General features: G+C 50.6%; 1 protein-coding gene across 2 annotated transcripts in view; it reads right to left on the reverse strand.

Moving 5' to 3' along the window:
- Positions 1-542: 542 nt before the first annotated feature.
- Positions 543-18316, reverse strand: part of DAAM2 (dishevelled associated activator of morphogenesis 2) — a 683417-nt gene continuing 665643 nt past the window's right edge. For both annotated transcript variants that reach the window (XM_086925887.1, XM_086925886.1), the window contains one exon: positions 543-2044. In XM_086925887.1, coding sequence (XP_086782013.1) covers positions 1829-2044 — 216 coding nt within the window. In that variant the 3' untranslated portion in view covers positions 543-1828. The remainder of the gene's footprint in view (positions 2045-18316) is intronic.

The raw sequence follows: 18316 nt of genomic DNA on the forward strand, positions 1-18316 counted from the left end.
TGGCATGTGTCTTCATGTTATATTATTAATAATGTTATGAAAGTATCAAGTGTTCAAGCACCATCCCACACTAAAACTGTTAGATCTTGTTTAGAGAAAGTTATTTCCTCAATGTTGGTTTTCATGGACAATTTCAAATAAAGCCTACAAGTTAATTGATTCTTTTCCCCAGCAGTTCATTTTCAGGGTGGCCACCATCACCTGCTCGAAGCAAGGTGTGCCCTTGCGCAAGAAGCAGAACCTTAAAGACTTGGAGCATCTCTCCCACGCTAGTTCATCTTCACATGGAGACCTCAGCCTCTTTCTACATATCCATGTCCTATCCTGCATCCCATGCCCCCTCTCTTTACCTCCTCTCATCTGCTCGCCCTCTCGTACAGCGACACATATGACTTGAAGCATGGCTTGATACCACTCTTCCCACATGACATGTTTTCGAAGTTAGGATAGCCCCTTTCGTGTTTTAGAAACATCTACTTCAAAGTTACTTCCTTCTCAATTCTAAACTACTTATTTGCTGTAGGTTGGTTTTCCAATTTTTTCTATTCTCCTTCACTTTTCATTACTCGCTTACAAAAAGAATGAACTGTACACAAAAGGATCCCCTGACATCAGCAGCCTGTGTTCCAGGGCGATAAATCGTGAGGACATTGGAGAAGCGGGTCCGCGCAAGACATGGCGGACACTGTCGAGTGACGGGTCGGCCTCTTGAAGTAAGAGGCGATCGACTACCCTTAGATCCGCCTGCAGGCTGGAAGGAAGCTTAATTTCTACCAATCATGTCCTGAGCTAGTAGGGTAAAGATCCTTCATATCATGGGGTGATCATTGATGTCCGCCGGTGACAACCAGCTCAATTTCGAGAACATAATTTAGTATAAAATGTCAATATCACATAGAGCATAGGAAGGAATATGTGCACATACGTCCCATTCGGCAGAAACCTATACCCTCCCAGTCCCCGGCTCCTGTACAAATAAAGCTTTGCAAATCAGGATAATGGCTATGTCCCCTAAGATACAACTTCTTCAATTTCCAAAAATAGAAGGCGGAGATGAATTCCACAGTCTTAGTAAAGGCGCTGGTAAGAGTGCTTGTGTTAAAAATTAAAGCTGTCACAAAAAGGCAGTTTGCAAAAGTGCTTAAAAAATAGGGTCTTGTCAGTGGTTCTTCAGAGGCAGTGATTCCGTCCAAGCATCTGCGGCCAATTTCACTCAAAGCTGGGTGCAAGCTCCAGACGGCCCTAGGCAGACCTGGAGGGTTTGTTTGGTTGCTGCAACCGGCAGGTGAGAGCCTGGAACATGCTCTAGACCGTGCCCAGATCTGGCCAGACCTCTAGCTTCCATGTCTCAATTTTCAATAACCACAAACATTCTTGAGGCAAAAGTTTTGAAAGCGAGCAATCTTTCGCTGAGAATGTTCATCCCATTTGAAAGCTTTTTCCAGGATCTGGAAGTCAACTGATGTCCCCTCGTACACCGAAGACCTCCACATTGGAAGGACCTGAAGAGTGACATTTGGAATCAGTTGCTGCACATGAACACTGATTAGCGCAAACTCCTTGAAAGGCTCATCCACTTTATGCCCCCAGAGTGTGTCCGCTTCGTAGGTCTCCATAAAAATGGCCGCTTCGCTTCATGCTGCTACCAACACAACGCATCTGAAATGGCCAATGGCATAGGGAGGCACCTTCGCTTCCATCGTGTTCACCGCTGTGGTCGACAGAAGTTCGGCTCTGGAGAAGGCGAGACCGAGCGTAAATCCTTCCTGATGGAGAAACCACAGTCGAGGGAAGAACCTGTTGGCCAGGGGGTCATCACTTCATGTCTTTAATAATTTAATTTAGTCACAGCCCGTTCTCTGCTTGTGTCCAAAATTTGGTTTCCTGAGCGCTTGCGGTTGCGCTTGAGTTTCGATAAGTCCTTGTCGAAGACCTCACCAGACCTCAGAGCCGAAACAAGGTCATCAAACTCCCCGCTTTCTTCGGAGATGCTGCCAGCCTTGGATTTCTTGAGGTGCCGCTCTTTCTCCCTCTGCTCTTTCAACTATTGAGACAAAAAGAACAAAGTTAATGAGACTCAAGCAGAGAATATACATTTGTAGTTTAGCTGCTCTGTGAGAGTAGACAGACATTGCAAGAGCTATGCATACTACGACTGGCAGAGTAGGCGTGTAGCGTATGGGTAGCACTATTTCAGTGCATGTTTCCTGACGAGGCCATTCACAGACCATAGTCATAATGAAGTAACGTGACCTTCTGTTATACTCACTCTCACATCCCAGTAATGTTATTTAACCCTGGGCGTAGTTCGCAGAGATTTGCTGCGTGGAACTCCGCGAAGTTACAAAAAAACTCTGAAGTTCCGCGAGTGGCGGAGTGCAGTGCGAACTGCAGTTTGTGCTGGTATTCCTGCCACTCGGGTATAAATTCTACCCGAGCGGCAGCTCGAACTTACTGTTCACGATCACAAACTTACAATTCACGATTGCGAGCAGGGAAAAAACCCTGCTGCACATCGCGAAGCAGAGTTTTCTGCGCTCCGCAAGCTCCGCGGAGTGCAGAAAACTCCGCAAACTCTGCGAATGGAGCAAAGTTCACAGCTCAGGCCTAATGTTATGCTTCGCCCAGCCTGGTCCTGGCACTTATCCCATCACACCGCTCTCTTGCTCTCGCCCAATCACAGCTTGCTGATATCTCCATGCTTACTCATACCTTAGGCTCATCCACTCCCCTCCCACTTACAACGCTTCCAACTTTACACCCATCGTGGCTGCTCCACAGCACGAAGCATCTCTTCAAGAAAGCATTTGTGGCAGTCACCCTTGGCATTTGTACCAGGTCCTGCTTAACTTCCAATCTTTGCTGTACCCCTATACATCATGCTCTTCTTGTATTGTATTGTATTGTATTGTTATTTATATAGCGCGGTTGCTGCCCAATGGGCGTCCAAGCGCTGAAGTGTGGAGACAGAACTCAGAAGACAGAACTGGGAGTGACGGAGGGTTATGGTTCGATGGATTTGGCAAACATGTAGGTTTTCAATTGTTTGCGGAAGGAGAGTAGGTTTGGATTAGTTCGGAGATGCAAAGGGAGTGAGTTCCACATCTTAGAGGCGTTTAGGGAGAACATCCTTCCTCCGGACCTAGCTCTTTTCACTCTGGGTACCGTGGCCAGGAAGGCCTCCGTGGATCGAAGGTTTCTCTTTGGGTGGTATTGGGTGACTAGCTGTGCGATGATAGCTGGACCAGACTTCCAGAAGGCCCGGTGGGCAATACATAACGCCTTGAATGCCACTCTCTGTCGGACTGGAAGCCAGTGTAGGCTATTCAGTGCAGGTTTTGCCGACTGAGTCCGTGGAATTTGTAGCAGGGTGCGGGCTGCGCAGTTCTGCACCACCTGGAGCTTGCGTAGGTTAAACTTGGGGGCTCCAACACACAGGGCATTGTTCGAGTCCAGCCGGGACTGTCTTGGCTTGTCTTGGCTGTCTTTCACCCCTACTCACCAGCGACTGTCCTCTTTCACCCCATCCTGCACCTCTCCGCTATGTCCCTGTTCCATTCGTCCTCCCTTGCCGGCTCAAACCTCTTCAGCCTGCTGTTCATGCCTGCTGTACCTCTCTCACCCACCCGATGCAGGAACGACTGCACGCCTCTTGCCTACAACAATGTTGAACCCAAGACGAGGGTCTATATGACCTCGCGGCCGTACCTCTCGCACAGGCACAGGGACACGGGCACACACGCAGAGGCACACACAAACAGGCACACACAGGCACACAGGCACACAAATGAAATGAAGTCAAGTCAAGTCAAGTCAAGTCATAACATTTATATAGCGCACTACATACCCAGAGGGTTTCAAGGCGCTTAGGAAGGGGAGGAGGATTATTTGTCAAATATCCACGTTTTAAGCTGCTTTCTGAACGCTAGGTGATTCTGGGTGAGGCGAAGGTAAGCGGGGAGTGAGTTCCATGTTTTGGCAGCCAGGTATGAGAAGGATCTGCCTCCCATGGTGGTTTTGTTGATGCGAGGTACAGTGGCGTAGGCTTGGCTGGAAGAGCGAAGTTGGCGGGAGGGGGTGTAGAAGGACAGTCGAGAATTGAGGCAATCTGGTCCGATGTCGTAGAGTGATTTGTGTGCGTGGGTAAGCAGTCGGAAAGTGATTCTCTTATTGACGGGTAGCCAGTGGAGGTCTTTAAGGTGACCAGAGATGTGTTCGTTGCGTGGGATGTCTAATATGAGCCTGGCTGAGGCGTTTTGGATTCGTTGTAGTTTCTTCTGGAGTTTAGCGGTGGTACCTGCGTAGAGGGTGTTTCCGTAGTCCAGTCGGCTCGTGACTAGAGCGTGGGTGACTGTTTTCCTTGTTTCGGAGGGGATCCAGTGAAATGTTTTTCTGAGCATGCGAAGAATGTTAAAGCAGGAGGAGGATACGGCGCTGACTTGTCTGTTCATTGAGAGTGAAGAATCCAGGATGACGCCAAGGTTCCGTGCGTGGTCTGTCGGGATGGGTGCATTTCCGAGGGCTTCCGGCCACCAGGAGTCGTCCCATGCAGAGGGGGATTTACCTAGGATGAGGACTTCTGTTTTGTCTGAGTTCAGTTTCAGACGGCTTTGTTTCATCCATTCGGCGACTTCTTTCATTCCTTCGTGTAGGTTAGTTTTGGCGGTGCTGGGGTCCTTGGTGAGAGATAGGATCAGTTGAGTGTCATCCGCGTAAGAGATGATGTTGAGGTTGTGTTGGCGGGCGATGGCCGCGAGGGGGCTCATGTATACGTTGAAGAGGGTGGGACTGAGTGAGGATCCTTGTGGTACGCCGCAGATGATTTCAGAGGCCTCGGACTTGAATGGTGGGAGGCGGACTCTCTGGGTTCTTCCGGTGAGGAACGAGGTGATCCATTCCAGTGCCTTTTCTTGGATTCCAATGTTTCTGAGGCGTTGTAAAAGGGTTTTGTGGCAGACTGTGTCGAAGGCTGCAGAGAGGTCGAGGAGGATGAGGGCGACTGTGTCTCCATTGTCCAGTAGAGTTCGAATGTCGTCTGTTGCTGCGATGAGGGCGGTCTCAGTGCTGTGTTTGGCTCGGAAGCCAGATTGTGAGGGGTCGAGTGATTTGTTGGCTTCGAGGAAGGCGGCGAGCTGGTTGTTGACAGCTTTCTCGATGACTTTGGCCGGGAATGGAAGAAGCGAGATGGGGCGGTAGTTTTTGAGTTCGGTGGGGTCTGCTGTTGGTTTTTTCAGAAGGGCGGTGAGTTCAGCGTGTTTCCAGTCTTCTGGGAAGGTAGCGGAGTTGAAGGAGCAGTTGATGACGTCTCGGAGGTGCGGAGCTATGACGGAGTCTGCTTTGTTGAAGATGTGGTGAGGGCATGGGTCTGTGGGGGATCCAGAGTGGATGGAATTCATCAGGCGGATGGTGTCCTCAGTGGAGATTAGGTTCCAGGCGTTAAGGGTGTTAACGTGGGGGAGATGGTCAGCTGATGGTAGGGTGGGTTGGCTTCCGGGTTGGTTGACTTGAAGGGAAAGCGAGAGAGAATTCCAAAGCTTGGCCGCAGTGTGGGAAAAGGAACGACCGCCCCAACCGGCTTTGTTGATTTTAGTAGTAGTTGCTAGATGTAATGAGCTAGAGCGCAGGGCTCTAGACGGAGCGTAGGGCACAACTATGGGATGCAAGATTACAGGGCCAGTGCGGTGGAAGGATTTGTGCAGAATGCACATGGCCTTGAACTGCACTCTAGCCGCTACTGGGAGCCAGTGAAGTTCTTTTAGAGCTTTCTTAGCTGACTGCCAGCGGGGAATATTATACAGTAATCGGGCGGCACAGTTTTGCGTGACTTGAAGCCTATTGGTCACTGCTGCCGGGGCTCCTATGTATAGGGCATATCCATAATCCAGGCGGGAGAGTATCAGGGCCTGGACCATGATCCTCCTTGCTGGAATGGGAGCAGAGGGAGCACTTTGCGGAGCATTTTCATTAGCCCAATACATGTAGAGGCAGTTTTTGTGGCTTGGATCGAAAAGTCGAGCGCTTTATCAAGCCAGATTCCAAGGCTCTTTATCTGAGGTTTGGGCGGTGAGGGGGGCCGAGACATGTGGGCCAGATGGATGCTAGGGCAGACGGGGGAGGGTTGCCCAGCAGCATAGTCTCCGTCTTCTCCCCGTTAAGTTTAAGACAGGAAGATTGCATCCACCTGGCAACAGCCTCTAGACAGGGACCTAAGGTGTTAAACGATCCCTCAGAGTGGTCCAAAGAGACCACCAATTGGGTATCGTCGGCGTAGGTGACAATACGCACACCAAAGGGATGGGCTATCCTTTCTAGAGGTTCCATATAGGCATTAAAAAGAGTGGGGCTTAGGGAGGAGCCCTGGGGCACCCCACAGCTAAGTGGATGTTTGGGGGAGACTGTCTCGCCTTCAAACACCTGGAAGAATCGTTCATCCAGGAAGGAGGTCAGCCATTCCAGGGCCGCGCCCGATTTGCCCAAACCAACCAAACGATGTAATAATGTGGCATGGTTGACCGTGTCGAACGCGGCACTGAGGTCAAGTAGTATGATGGCCGCTTTTCCTCCCCGGTCCAACACAGCTCTGGCTTCTTCCGTTACCGCTAAGAGAGCGGTTTCAGTTCCGTGCTGAGGACGGAATCCTGTCTGGGAGGCACGGAGCAGATTATTGGACTCTAGATAATCCACTAAGATGTTGTTGACGTGCCTCTCAAGCAGTATGCTCATCCAGGGAAGCAAGGAAATTGGGCGATAGTTGGCCAAGTTGTTCTGGTCCAATGTGGGCTTTTTCAGTAAAGCTTTAACCATCGTGCACTTCCAAGGAGCTGGGACGGAATTGGAAGTGATGGAAGCATTAAGGACATCCAAGATAACCGGACGAATGGCGTCAATGACCTTAATGAGAGTCTGAGGGGGTGCTTGATCATTAGGAGATCTCGAGGTGATATTAGGAATCAATCTATCTAATGTAATGGGATCGAGAAGTGGAAATTTGTCCATCAGACAGGGGACGGGGGAGTCGGAATCTGTAGGGGTGGTAGGTTCCGTGTCATCATTGCCCGTGCTGAATGAGGAATAAATGGCCTGAATTTTCTGGGAGAAAAAAGTGGCAAGGTTGTTACGATTTGGCTATTTTGAAAATTTCTTTAGGGGCGTTCGCGGCCAAATTAATTTTCGAATCATAAAACTGGGCTTGAGCAGATTTTATTTCATTTTTGTAGAGCTTTATTGCGGCTCTGTACTCTGCCTTCCTCAGTTGTGAGCAGTCCTGCCTCGAAGCTCTCTCAAGTTTGCGGCAAGATTGCTTCATAGTTCTGAGGGCGGGCGAATACCACGGAGCGACTTTGGGTTTTGTTATTGATTTCAGGGGGTTCCTTGGGAGAACTTGATCAAGGGTGCTGGAGATCCAGTTATCAAAATTAACCGTGGCAGTATTGGGATTAGTCGCCTTCTGGGGTGGGTGTTTGGTGAGAGCCAATTCCCATTCAGGGAGCGGGAGCGAGGCCCATTTCCTTCCCCAATGTTTATTGAAATTTTGTAAAGTGGAGGGGGAGCTTATGGACCATGTGAAGGGTATTCAAAAATGATCAGTCCAGAGCAATGGAATAGGTATCTCGACAGTTAGACTATCTATATTGCTATAAATGTGATCTAGGAGGTGTCCCTTGGTGTGTGTCGAGTGAAAGCCTTTTTGGCATAAGTCAATAGCCTGAAGGTTAGATCGAAGACTATTGGCTGCTGTGTCATGGGGATCATCTAGGTGTAGATTTAAGTCACCCAGCAAAGTAAAGTTTGTCGAGGTGAGCACTACATTGGCGGCAATGTCTGTCATGTTAGTGACAAAATTGTTAAGGGCGCCAGGTGGTCGATAGGCTAGGATGCCAGAAAAGGTGGTGGTGGGAGAGAATTCTAGAGTGAAGTGTAGGCTCTCGCAGGCTGGCATGGTGGATGAGGTGACACGGCATCTGTAGTTATCTCTTATAAATGATGGCCAATCCACCGCCTCTGCCTGTCTGGCGGTCCAGACGCTCAAGGGTGTAACCTTGGGGGGTAGCCCACACTGTGGTCAGGTCACTTTCTAGCTGAAGCCATGGTTCTGTCAGGAAGAGAGCTTCGGGGTTAAGCTCTTCTATCAGCATGGCCAGTTCAGTGTGGTGCTTCGGTAAAGACCGACAATTGAGAAGGAACATTCTCCATTTGTGTACGGAGTGAGGTTTCCCAGTGTTTGAGGGGGACATACTCCAGTCACACAATTTACAGTGAGACTTCGTATTAATAGGGAGCACCGAGTGAAGGCATAGAGGGTTGGTGGAGGGTCGTAAGGCGTGCAGGGAGGAGGAACTGTAAGAAAGGCGATTTCCTACCATGGTACCGGCAGAGCCCGGAAGCTGGAAGCGTCTGGACGCGGACTGGCGCAGACTGGCTTCTCTTTGGCGCCTCTTCGGCGCGTCTATGGCGCTCCCGCTGCGCGTAACCGCTGCGCGGGAAAGCAGGGGGATAGATAGATTGCGGGAAGGTGGAGACTAGAGCGTCACCCTCCAAAGATGGCCGCCCGGCGTGGAGCAACCAGGAAGTAAGGACGCTTTACCTCCCTCCACTACAAACAGCATAAAGTGCTGCGGTGGACCGGGGAGTCGGCGTGCAATGTGGCAAGAGAACAACAATTTTTAAAATAGTCACAGGCACAGGCACGTAGGCACTACACACACACCACCCCCAAAACCTTGTCCTTGGTTGGTTAACGCATGTTGGCACAGTGTCCACAACTTTCGTCAGGCTGGCACTGTTCTCCAGTGCTTGACATGTGCCATCCACGTGTACCCTTGAGGGAAGCAGCAGTCACATGTATCGACTGCATGAAGCGAAACAGAACATGTCGGTGCTGAGCTGAGGGTCACTGTGGATCTGAGGGGGTCCTCCCTCTAAGGCCCCGGGAGAAACTATTTCCAATAAATTATCCTGAAAGGTCCCACTTGGCTCAGCAGTCTGGTCCTGCTCGCTCAAGGCGGCCACTGGAGGGCAGTGTTGCTCTTTCCTTCTGCTGTTATCAGACCAGGATCATAGATGGACTTCTGATGCAACAAGACCCTGATACTAGGGCAGGCCGTCAGCATCTGAAACCAGAATACTTACCTCTGGGTTCGATGTGCACTGCGTAAAGGGGCCGCGGATCATGAGACATTCACTGCAGATGGGAGTGCAGGGCTGGGGGCCAGCACAAGGGGCGCCATTGCTCCATCACGTCTAAAGCACCCCAACCAAGGAGATGGGAGGAGTGGACCCACGGCTTTAAGTGGGATGAAAAAACTGGGGGGTCTCTCAGAGGGGCGTGGCTTACAAATACCTGAGCTAAAATCTGTGCTTAGCATAGTGTGCCGCCCGACTTGTATTTTGCTGTTCCTGTCATCCGATCCAGATATGATACAAGTAACATCATACCTACAAGTTAGGGCTATTGGCTTTGTCAATGGTTGTTAGTTGCATAAGATAAATAAGCAGCAACTACGGCTTGTTGTATATAATATTGAAAAAGCTTAGACATAAAGCCCTGATGACACCACAACAATGTTGCTGCTCCTAAATTCCGAAAAGAGAGAGAAAATGACTCTCTTTACAGGATTTCCCTTCCCCTACAACACTCACCTGGCATGACGTCATGCCGTAACTTCTCCAGTAGTGAGAAGTGAGCAGTGTCAGCAGCGCACATCGATGTGCCTGCTGTCACTGCAGTCCGGAAAAAACAGACCGGCTGTGCTAGGGCACAAAACAGAGCCCTCGCTTTGACCCGTTTCCAGGCCCCCATTAAAAAACTGCCGGTGCTCAGCACCGGAGAGACCCGGCCCACTTAAAGCCCTGGGTGGAACTCACCTCAACCTCAGCCCCCCTCCTCCCCGCCCCTATGGATGGCCCAGCAGCCATCCATAGGGGCACCACATAGCCATGTAACTATGTGGTGTTTTTTATGTTGATTAACCCGTGGCGTGCTGCCGTCGGCCAACGGCCGACGGCAGCACTACCTGGCTAGTGCTGCCGTCGGCCAACAGCCGACGTGGCACTGCCCACCTTTTAAAACGCCCGCACTTCGCCAAAATAAAGGCCGCAGTTAAGGCGTTAAATCCCTCCCCGGACAGGCCATTGTCCTGAGGTAGTGGAGGGCTGGGAGGACTTGAGTAATTTAGGGTGCCTGGTAGTTGTTCTGTTGCTCTGGTAATAGAGGGCTGGGGAGGGGCTGAGTGATAAGTAAACTAAGGGATTCACTGCTGTTCTATTGCTCAGGCTGTAGGCTACTTTTACCTTGGTGCAGTGTCCTTCCCAAGAACAGTATCCTCCCACTCTCATGCCTTGCCATATGTGGCCTGAAGGTCAGAGTTGCAGAGTTTGGGGATCAGGTTCGAGTCCCGGCGCCTGCTCTCAACAACGTATGATTCTGGGCAATCACCTCATCTCAAAGGCCCTTAAATAAAAAAATCTGATCTTGGGGGCTGTAATTGGTGCTTATGAATAGCCCTTAAATAGCCTTGGGCGGAGTTCACACTATATAAAACTGTGAAAAGAAAGAATAATAAAAAACAAGCATTGACAATGCTAATGGGTAACACATTTCCAAGAGTCAGAGCTATTGGCGTTGTAAATGACAATGTTTTTTACATATGTGTTATGAAGTGGAGTGGATGTATGTAGTGTGTTGTGGAATGATGTGGTTTGGATTAGAATTGGTAGTTGTGGAATTGTGCACTTAAAAGCCACGTTGGCCTTCAGATACCAGCAAAGCAGTTGTAAAAATGAGAAAACATAAATAAGACTGAGCGCTGCCTTTCAGCCTACAGATAACGCATGCTTAGTTAACAGTGGCAGCTCCTCCGCTAAGGCGGAGGAGCTTCGCCCCACTGCTGCAAAGCAGTGAACGAAAGTACAAATGGAATGATAATAATTTGAGGGTATCATCAGTGCATTTATTCATGCTGCTGAGCAGCTTTGCGGGGTGGGCAGGCTGCTCTGCTCTCAGAGCAGGGAGGAGTTGTTTGCCCATCCCAAGCATGCAATTTCTGTTTGGCCAGCCCTCTGGGGCCTTCCAAAACAGTAATGCGCGCTTTGCAAGTTCTCCGTGCAGGCTGCATTACATCTTCTGTGGAGAACATGCCCAGGACCCCATTCCCTGGCTGAGCGCCGATCACGGTGCTCAGACCAATCACAACACTGCATTGCAGCCTTGTGATTGGCTTAGGGGAGGAAGCCTGGCTGACTCCTGTTCCAGGCCCAGAGAAGGGGAGACTAAGACGACATCTAGGGGAGCGTCAAGAATGTAAGTTTTTTAACTTTTTGTTTTTGTTTTACATCACATGGCCACTCCCGATCCATGCTGGCTGCTACTGTTAAGTAACATATTGTACATTGTATTTATATAGCGCTTACTACCCCTGACGATCTGTTGAAGTGCTTTGTTATGAGTAGCAAGCTACTCTGGAACCCAAGATTAGAGATTAATAGTAGATTAGTAATCTTTTTTTCTTTGTGCATTAGTTGCACATCTTTGCTGTTGTATCATACAGCGCTGATGTCTGCACATCAGACCTATACCAGCAACATCAAAGATGTGCACATCAAGACCGGAGACACTGCTGTACCGTCCTACAAAATCTGCATCTACAAAGGGGGCTTCTGGGAGCTACAACACACTCTCATATTGCGGAGGTGCAGAGGCCCCCTTCAGGTGCACCCCATGAGAGCACGGATCTGGGCTGTAGTGCTGTCTGCATGGATGGATCGCAGGAACGGATGCGTACAAGGAAAGCACTAGCGTTTTATACCGGCGCCATTTCATCCACACGGGAAGGATGAAAAGTTTAGTGGATTCCAGGTTCAGGCGGAAGAGATGAACTAGTGGAATAAAAAGTAACTAAATAATCTACAAATAAAAAGAAATGAAATTCCATGTAGTGCGAAGCACTTTTTATAAGGTTGAGCAGCTGTTGGAAATTACGGCCCACAGAACGTGCTTCAGAATTGGTGCTATAGCATGTGACTTACACATGGAGGGCTTGTGAAGACTTGTGAGGGATTTTTACTCAGATGGAATATTTAACACTTTGGGTGCTCATGACGAGCTGAGCTCGTCATGACTGCTGCGGAACACCCACGCAGGGAAAATTCCCCTCCTGTGCGGGGCGTTCTGAGTGAGCGGAGTCATGACGAGCTCAGCTCGTCACGAGCACAGCGCCACCGTGCTGCATGACGAGCCAAGCTCGTCACAAGCACCGCTTGCCCCCCTCCCCCACGCGTTGGTAGGGAATTAGCCCAGCGGCGAAGGGGTAAAACCAATGTCACTAGTTGTCTGCAGGTCATTTGAAGGTAAACAACCTTTACAACAAAACTTTTACAACGCACTACCATCACGACGCAACCATTACAACGCAAACCATTACAACGCATTGCGCTGGGGGGCGCTCTAGGATAGGGAATAGATTTAATTTACTATCCAACACCTTCCCTACTATCCACGGGGACTGGAGTTGGAATAGTAAATTAAACTATTCCCTATCCAGCACTCCAAAGCGCTATGCGTTGTAATGGTATGCGTTGTAAAAACTGCGTTGTAACGGCATGCGTGGTAAAAGCATGCGTTGTAACGTCATACATCCCATTTGAACCATGAATCTTAGAACAGAGGGTGTATATTGCTTCTTTTGAAATCTGTGTGGCATTTGATGCATATTCTCTTTGGGAAAAAAAAGAAGGTTCACTTTCCAGGTTGACACGTGTTTGTCTATGACCATAAAGTATTATTAATATCTGGTACCCTCATTATCTTCCTACCTCTTCCTATAGCTATGTACCTTTTCTTCTGGCTATCCGATCTTTACCTTATGTCTCTTCCCATCACACCTATCAGTACCTGATTTCTAGTTCTACTTCAGCTATCTCAATATACTGTTTTTTACCTCTCTGTTCACCTCCTCTTTCCCCCCAGCCCCCAGTTGGTACTGGCCAGCAGAACTGGGGATCACTGTCTAACTAGAATAGTGCACACAAAGAAAGAGGGGGTGGGGACGAGGCAGAAAAAGGTACTTAAGTTCAGGAAAAGTGCAAAATATGTGAGGGAGCTAGCTTTAATTTCTTTTGAATGTTTTGCTGAATGTTTTTATGGCTGATTTGCAAAATGTATTTATTTTCTGTTTGTCATTAGAGGTTCTATTCTCCAAAGGCAGAAGTTCGGAGCTGATTTTCTTCTTACTTTTGTTATTACATGGTCTATTCCCAGAGATTCCAGTCTTACCCTGTCCACTCGACTTTGTACTAGATTTCTGATTTATGTAATGCTCAGAGACAAGGACATCGCTAGTTGGGAAAGAGTCATTAACTACATTGTGCAGTCTTCAAATAAGTACTCAGATTTCAGAACCGCAGTGCTCCTTGTCTTTACCAATCCAATCCAATCCAAAAATTCTTTATTTCGGCCATATAGACCATAAAAGATACAATACAAGACATTACATACATTAAAATACATTTTAAAATACATAGTATAAAAATACTCTCTCATCCAGCGAGGAAGAAATTATAATGACGTTAAAAAAGTTCAGGGGGCTTTTTTCTTTCTGATCAGCCATACTGCCATTAGAAATTTGGATACAGCGAACACAATGTGGCCCAATGTGCTGGTTTTCATGATTCTGTATGCCTGCGCATACTCTCTGAACCCTAGGTTCTTACAAAGCGGCGCTATCCAATATTTTCTGGGCCTTTGATATGCAGGGCACACAAACAAGATGTGGAGGTCATCTTCCTCATGAATGTTACAGCAGGAACATATTTTGTCACCCCCGTTGGTCCACTTGTAGGTAAATGTTTTAGTGGGGAGTGTGCCTAGCCTCCATTGAACAAACAATTTCCTCGCCAGGATGGGTAAAATAAAATCCATAAAAGGTTCAAAGACATATGAATTTTTGGATTCCAAAAATCATGAAGTTAAGGTGCCGCTGTTTTGAACATCCATCATGTGTGCAAGGGACCTGCCTTTGTAGATTTGGGACAGGGCTTTGCGCGAGATCGTTTGACAACCTCGCGCAGGGTCCTCCCATAGCTCACGGAGATTCATGGCAAGCAGTTCATTTTTCACAAAGGTGAGCCAGGGGATTTTGCCACTACAGTTCAAGCTCATGACGTGGGTAAGATCCTCCCTATAGTGGTGAAGTTCATTCGTAGACCAGAGCCTGTGCCAGAACTTCACTGGCTTTGACACAAGCTCCTCTGCAATAGGGGGGAGACCAATGTCCATTCTCAGTGGCTGAAGTGGCGTAGCTCGTGGGAGAGCTAGTAAGCGCCTTAAAAAGCTATTTTCAACTATTGGAAGGTCCTTTCCAGCTTTGTACCCCCATAACTCACTGCCGTACATGGCCGCTGCCTTGGCCTGGGTCCTGTAAGTTTCAAGGGCCGGACTTATGGGCTTGAAGGAGGAGGTATTAGCCACCTTCAGGATTGCGCCCGACAGTTGGGACAATTTAACCCTTGATCGTGCTATCTGGCGGTCCCAAGATAAGTTTTCCTGCAATGTTACCCCCAGATATATAAAGGTAGACACCCTCTCAAGGCTAGCAGTACCCAGGGTAGGATTGGGCCTAGTTTTGGTTGGTGGATTAAAGATCATGAACTTGGTCTTCTCTGTATTCACCTCCAAACCGTGTTGACGACAGAAAAGACCAAACCCATCCAGGATCCTCTGAATCCCCATGGGGGATTTGGAAAGCGGGAGGGTGTCATCGGCAAGCATAATTGCCGGAACCCTCCTGCCTGCCAAATATGGGGCGTCGTTGTCCTTGACGTTTTCCAGATGTGAAATGACATTGTTGATGAATAAACAAAACAGGGTCGGTGCCAGGACACAACCCTGCCTCACCCCTCGACGGACAGGGAACCTGGATGAAAGATTGCTGTCTCTCCCACACCTGACCTGCGCATAGTTGTTCTGATGCAGCCTGGCTATGATGTTAAGTAGCTGGGGGGGGAACCCCTAGCTTTTCCAACACCTCCCATAGTTTCCTGCGCGGGACTAGGTCAAAGGCTGACCTCAGGTCCACGAAGACCATGTACAGTCTTCCCCCCTCGATCCTCACTGTCTTCCAGTAGAGGAGGACGAGACGGAAGATCTGATCCATGGTCGACGTGTTTTTCCTGAAGCCAGCCTGCAGGGGGCTCATGATGTCATTGTCCTCTACCCAGTCTAGTAGGTGGTTCAGAATAAGGCGCGCAAATAGCTTTTGGGGGACATCTGTAAGGCTAATTGGCCTACAGTTGGCCGGGCTCAGGGGAGACCCTTTCTTATATATCGGCACTATTTCAGCCCCTAACCAAGAGGATGGGACCGCCATACCTCCTAGTATAGCGTTGAAGAGGATGAGAAGGTACGGACCCCAGATATCAGGATGGTGTCTGAAAAGATCCCCGGGTAGCTTGTCCAACCCTGGTGCCTTCCCCCGCGCTAAGCGCTCCAGTGCTATCACCACCTCGCCTAAGGTAAATTCCAGGGCCATGTCCTGAGGGCAGGGGGACTCCACCGCCGTCCCTTCGGGCCATAGAGTGGTTTCTTGATAAAGTGCTCCGAAGTGGGCCTCCCAGACAGAGGGGGCGATGTTGGGTTCCACTGCGGATATGAGGTCCCCCGTTCCGTTATTTACCAGGGCCCAGAATTTTCTAGAGTCTTTGGTTTTAAGGGCTTCAGTCAGATCATGCCAGTGGTTCCAATCCCACTCTGCCCTCGCATTGGCCAGTGCTGACTTATACTCCCTCCTGAGAACTACTACCCTCGCCTTGTCGCTACCCTCTTTAATAGCGGAGATTAGCTCAGTTTTAATTTTCCTGCAGGCAGAAGTGTACCAAGATGGGGTACGAGTCTTCTTCCTTCTTGACTGTACCACCGGATTGAAGACCTCTGCAAGGTCCCTCACTAGGACCTGGTGAATGCCAGATAGTCTCTCATTAAAATCAGGAGGTCTTGGTTGGTTTATGAGAGCGTCCACCTCCTGGAACCTGGGGAGTGCTAAGCCATATAACTTGTCTTTACCAATGTAACTGGTAAGTGCACGCCCTGCGAAAGTAGGCCACTTTTTTTGGCAGTGCCCGGGCCAAATTGTGATCCCAAACCGACCTGCTTGCAGTGTCAGCATCTCCCAGTGTCAGTGCCCACCAGTCTGTGTCCGCCGTGCCCTCGTCGCCAGTGTCCGTGTGTCTCCTGTGTCTGTGTGCACACAGCCCTCATCCATCACAGAGCGGGGTGCTGTGAACACAGCCCTCATCCATCACAGAGCGGGGTGCTGTGCACACAGCCCTCATCCATCACAGAGCGGGGAGCTGCGCTGTGTGCACACAGCCCTCACCCATCACAGAGCGGGGAGCTGCGCTGTGTGCACACAGCGCTCATCCATCACAGAGCGGGGAGCTGCGCTGTGTGCACACAGCCCTCATCCATCACAGAGCGGGGAGCTGCGCTGTGTGCACACAGCGCTCATCCATCACAGAGCGGGGAGCTGCGCTGTGTGCACACAGCCCTCATCCATCACAGAGCGGGGTGCTGTGCTGTGTGCACACAGCCCTCATCCATCCCAGAGCGGGGAGCTGCGCTGTGTGCACACAGCCCTCATCCATCACAGAGCGGGGAGCTGCGCTGTGTGCACACAGCCCTCATCCATCACAGAGCGGGGAGCTGTGCACACAGCCCTCATCCATCACAGAGCGGGGAGCTGTGCTGTGTGCACACAGCCCTCATCCATCACAGAGCGGGGAGCTGTGCTGTGTGCACACAGCCCTCATCCATCACAGAGCGGGGAGCTGTGTGCAGACAGCCCTCATCCATCACAGAGCGAGGAGCTGTGCTGTGTGCACACAGCCCTCATCCATCACAGAGCGGGGAGCTGTGCTGTGTTCACACAGCCCTCATCCATCACAGAGCTGGGAGCTGTGCTGTGTGCACACAGCCCTCATCCATCACAGAGCGGGGAGCTGTGTGCACACAGCCCTCATCCATCGCAGAGCGGGGAGCTGTGCACACAGCCCTCATCCATCACAGAGCGGGGAGCTGTGCTGTGTGCACACAGCCCTCATCCATCACAGAGCTGGGAGCTGTGCTGTGTGCACACAGCCCTCATCCATCACAGAGCTGGGAGCTGTGCTGTGTGCACACAGCCCTCATCCATCACAGAGCGGGGTGCTGTGTGCACACAGCCCTCATCCATCGCAGAGCGGGGAGCTGTGCTGTGTGCACACAGCCCTCATCCATCACAGAGCGGGGAGCTGTGCTGTGTGCACGCAGCCCTCATCCATCACAGAGCGGGGAGCTGTGTGCACACAGCCCTCATCCATCACAGAGCGGGGAGCTGTGCACACAGCCCTCATCCATCACAGAGCGGGGAGCTGTGCTGTGTGCACACAGCCCTCATCCATCACAGAGCTGGGAGCTGTGCTGTGTGCACACAGCCCTCATCCATCACAGAGCGGGGAGCTGTGTGCACACAGCCCTCATCCATCACAGAGCGGGGTGCTGTGTGCACACAGCCCTCATCTATCACAGAGCTGGGAGCTGTGCTGTGTGCACACAGCCCTCATCCATCACAGAGCGGGGAGCTGTGTGCACACAGCCCTCATCCATCACAGAGCGGGGTGCTGTGTGCACACAGCCCTCATCCATCGCAGAGCGGGGAGCTGTGCTGTGTGCACACAGCCCTCATCCATCACAGAGCGGGGAGCTGTGCTGTGTGCACACAGCCCTCATCCATCACAGAGCGGGGAGCTGTGTGCACACAGCCCTCATCCATCACAGAGCGGGGAGCTGTGTGCACACAGCCCTCATCCATCACAGAGTGGGGAGCTGTGCACACAGCCCTCATCCATCACAGAGCGGGGAGCTGTGCTGTGTGCACACAGCCCTCATCCATCACAGAGTGGGGAGCTGTGCACACAGCCCTCATCCATCACAGAGCGGGGAGCTGTGCTGTGTGCACACAGCCCTCATCCATCACAGAGCGGGGAGCTGTGCACACAGCCCTCATCCATCACAGAGCGGGGAGCTGTGCTGTGTGCACACAGCCCTCATCCATCACAGAGCGGGGAGCTGTGCTGTGTGCACACAGCCCTCATCCATCACAGAGCGGGGAGCTGTGCTGTGTGCACGCAGCCCTCATCCATCACAGAGCGGGGAGCTGTGTGCACACAGCCCTCATCCATCACAGAGCGGGAAGCTGTGTGCACACAGCCCTCATCCATCACAGAGCGGGGAGCTGTGTGCACACAGCCCTCATCCATCACAGAGCGGGGAGCTGTGTGCACACAG

Source organism: Lissotriton vulgaris, chromosome 6 (assembly GCF_964263255.1).
Source record: "Lissotriton vulgaris chromosome 6, aLisVul1.2, whole genome shotgun sequence".
NCBI lineage: Eukaryota > Metazoa > Chordata > Amphibia > Caudata > Salamandridae > Lissotriton > Lissotriton vulgaris.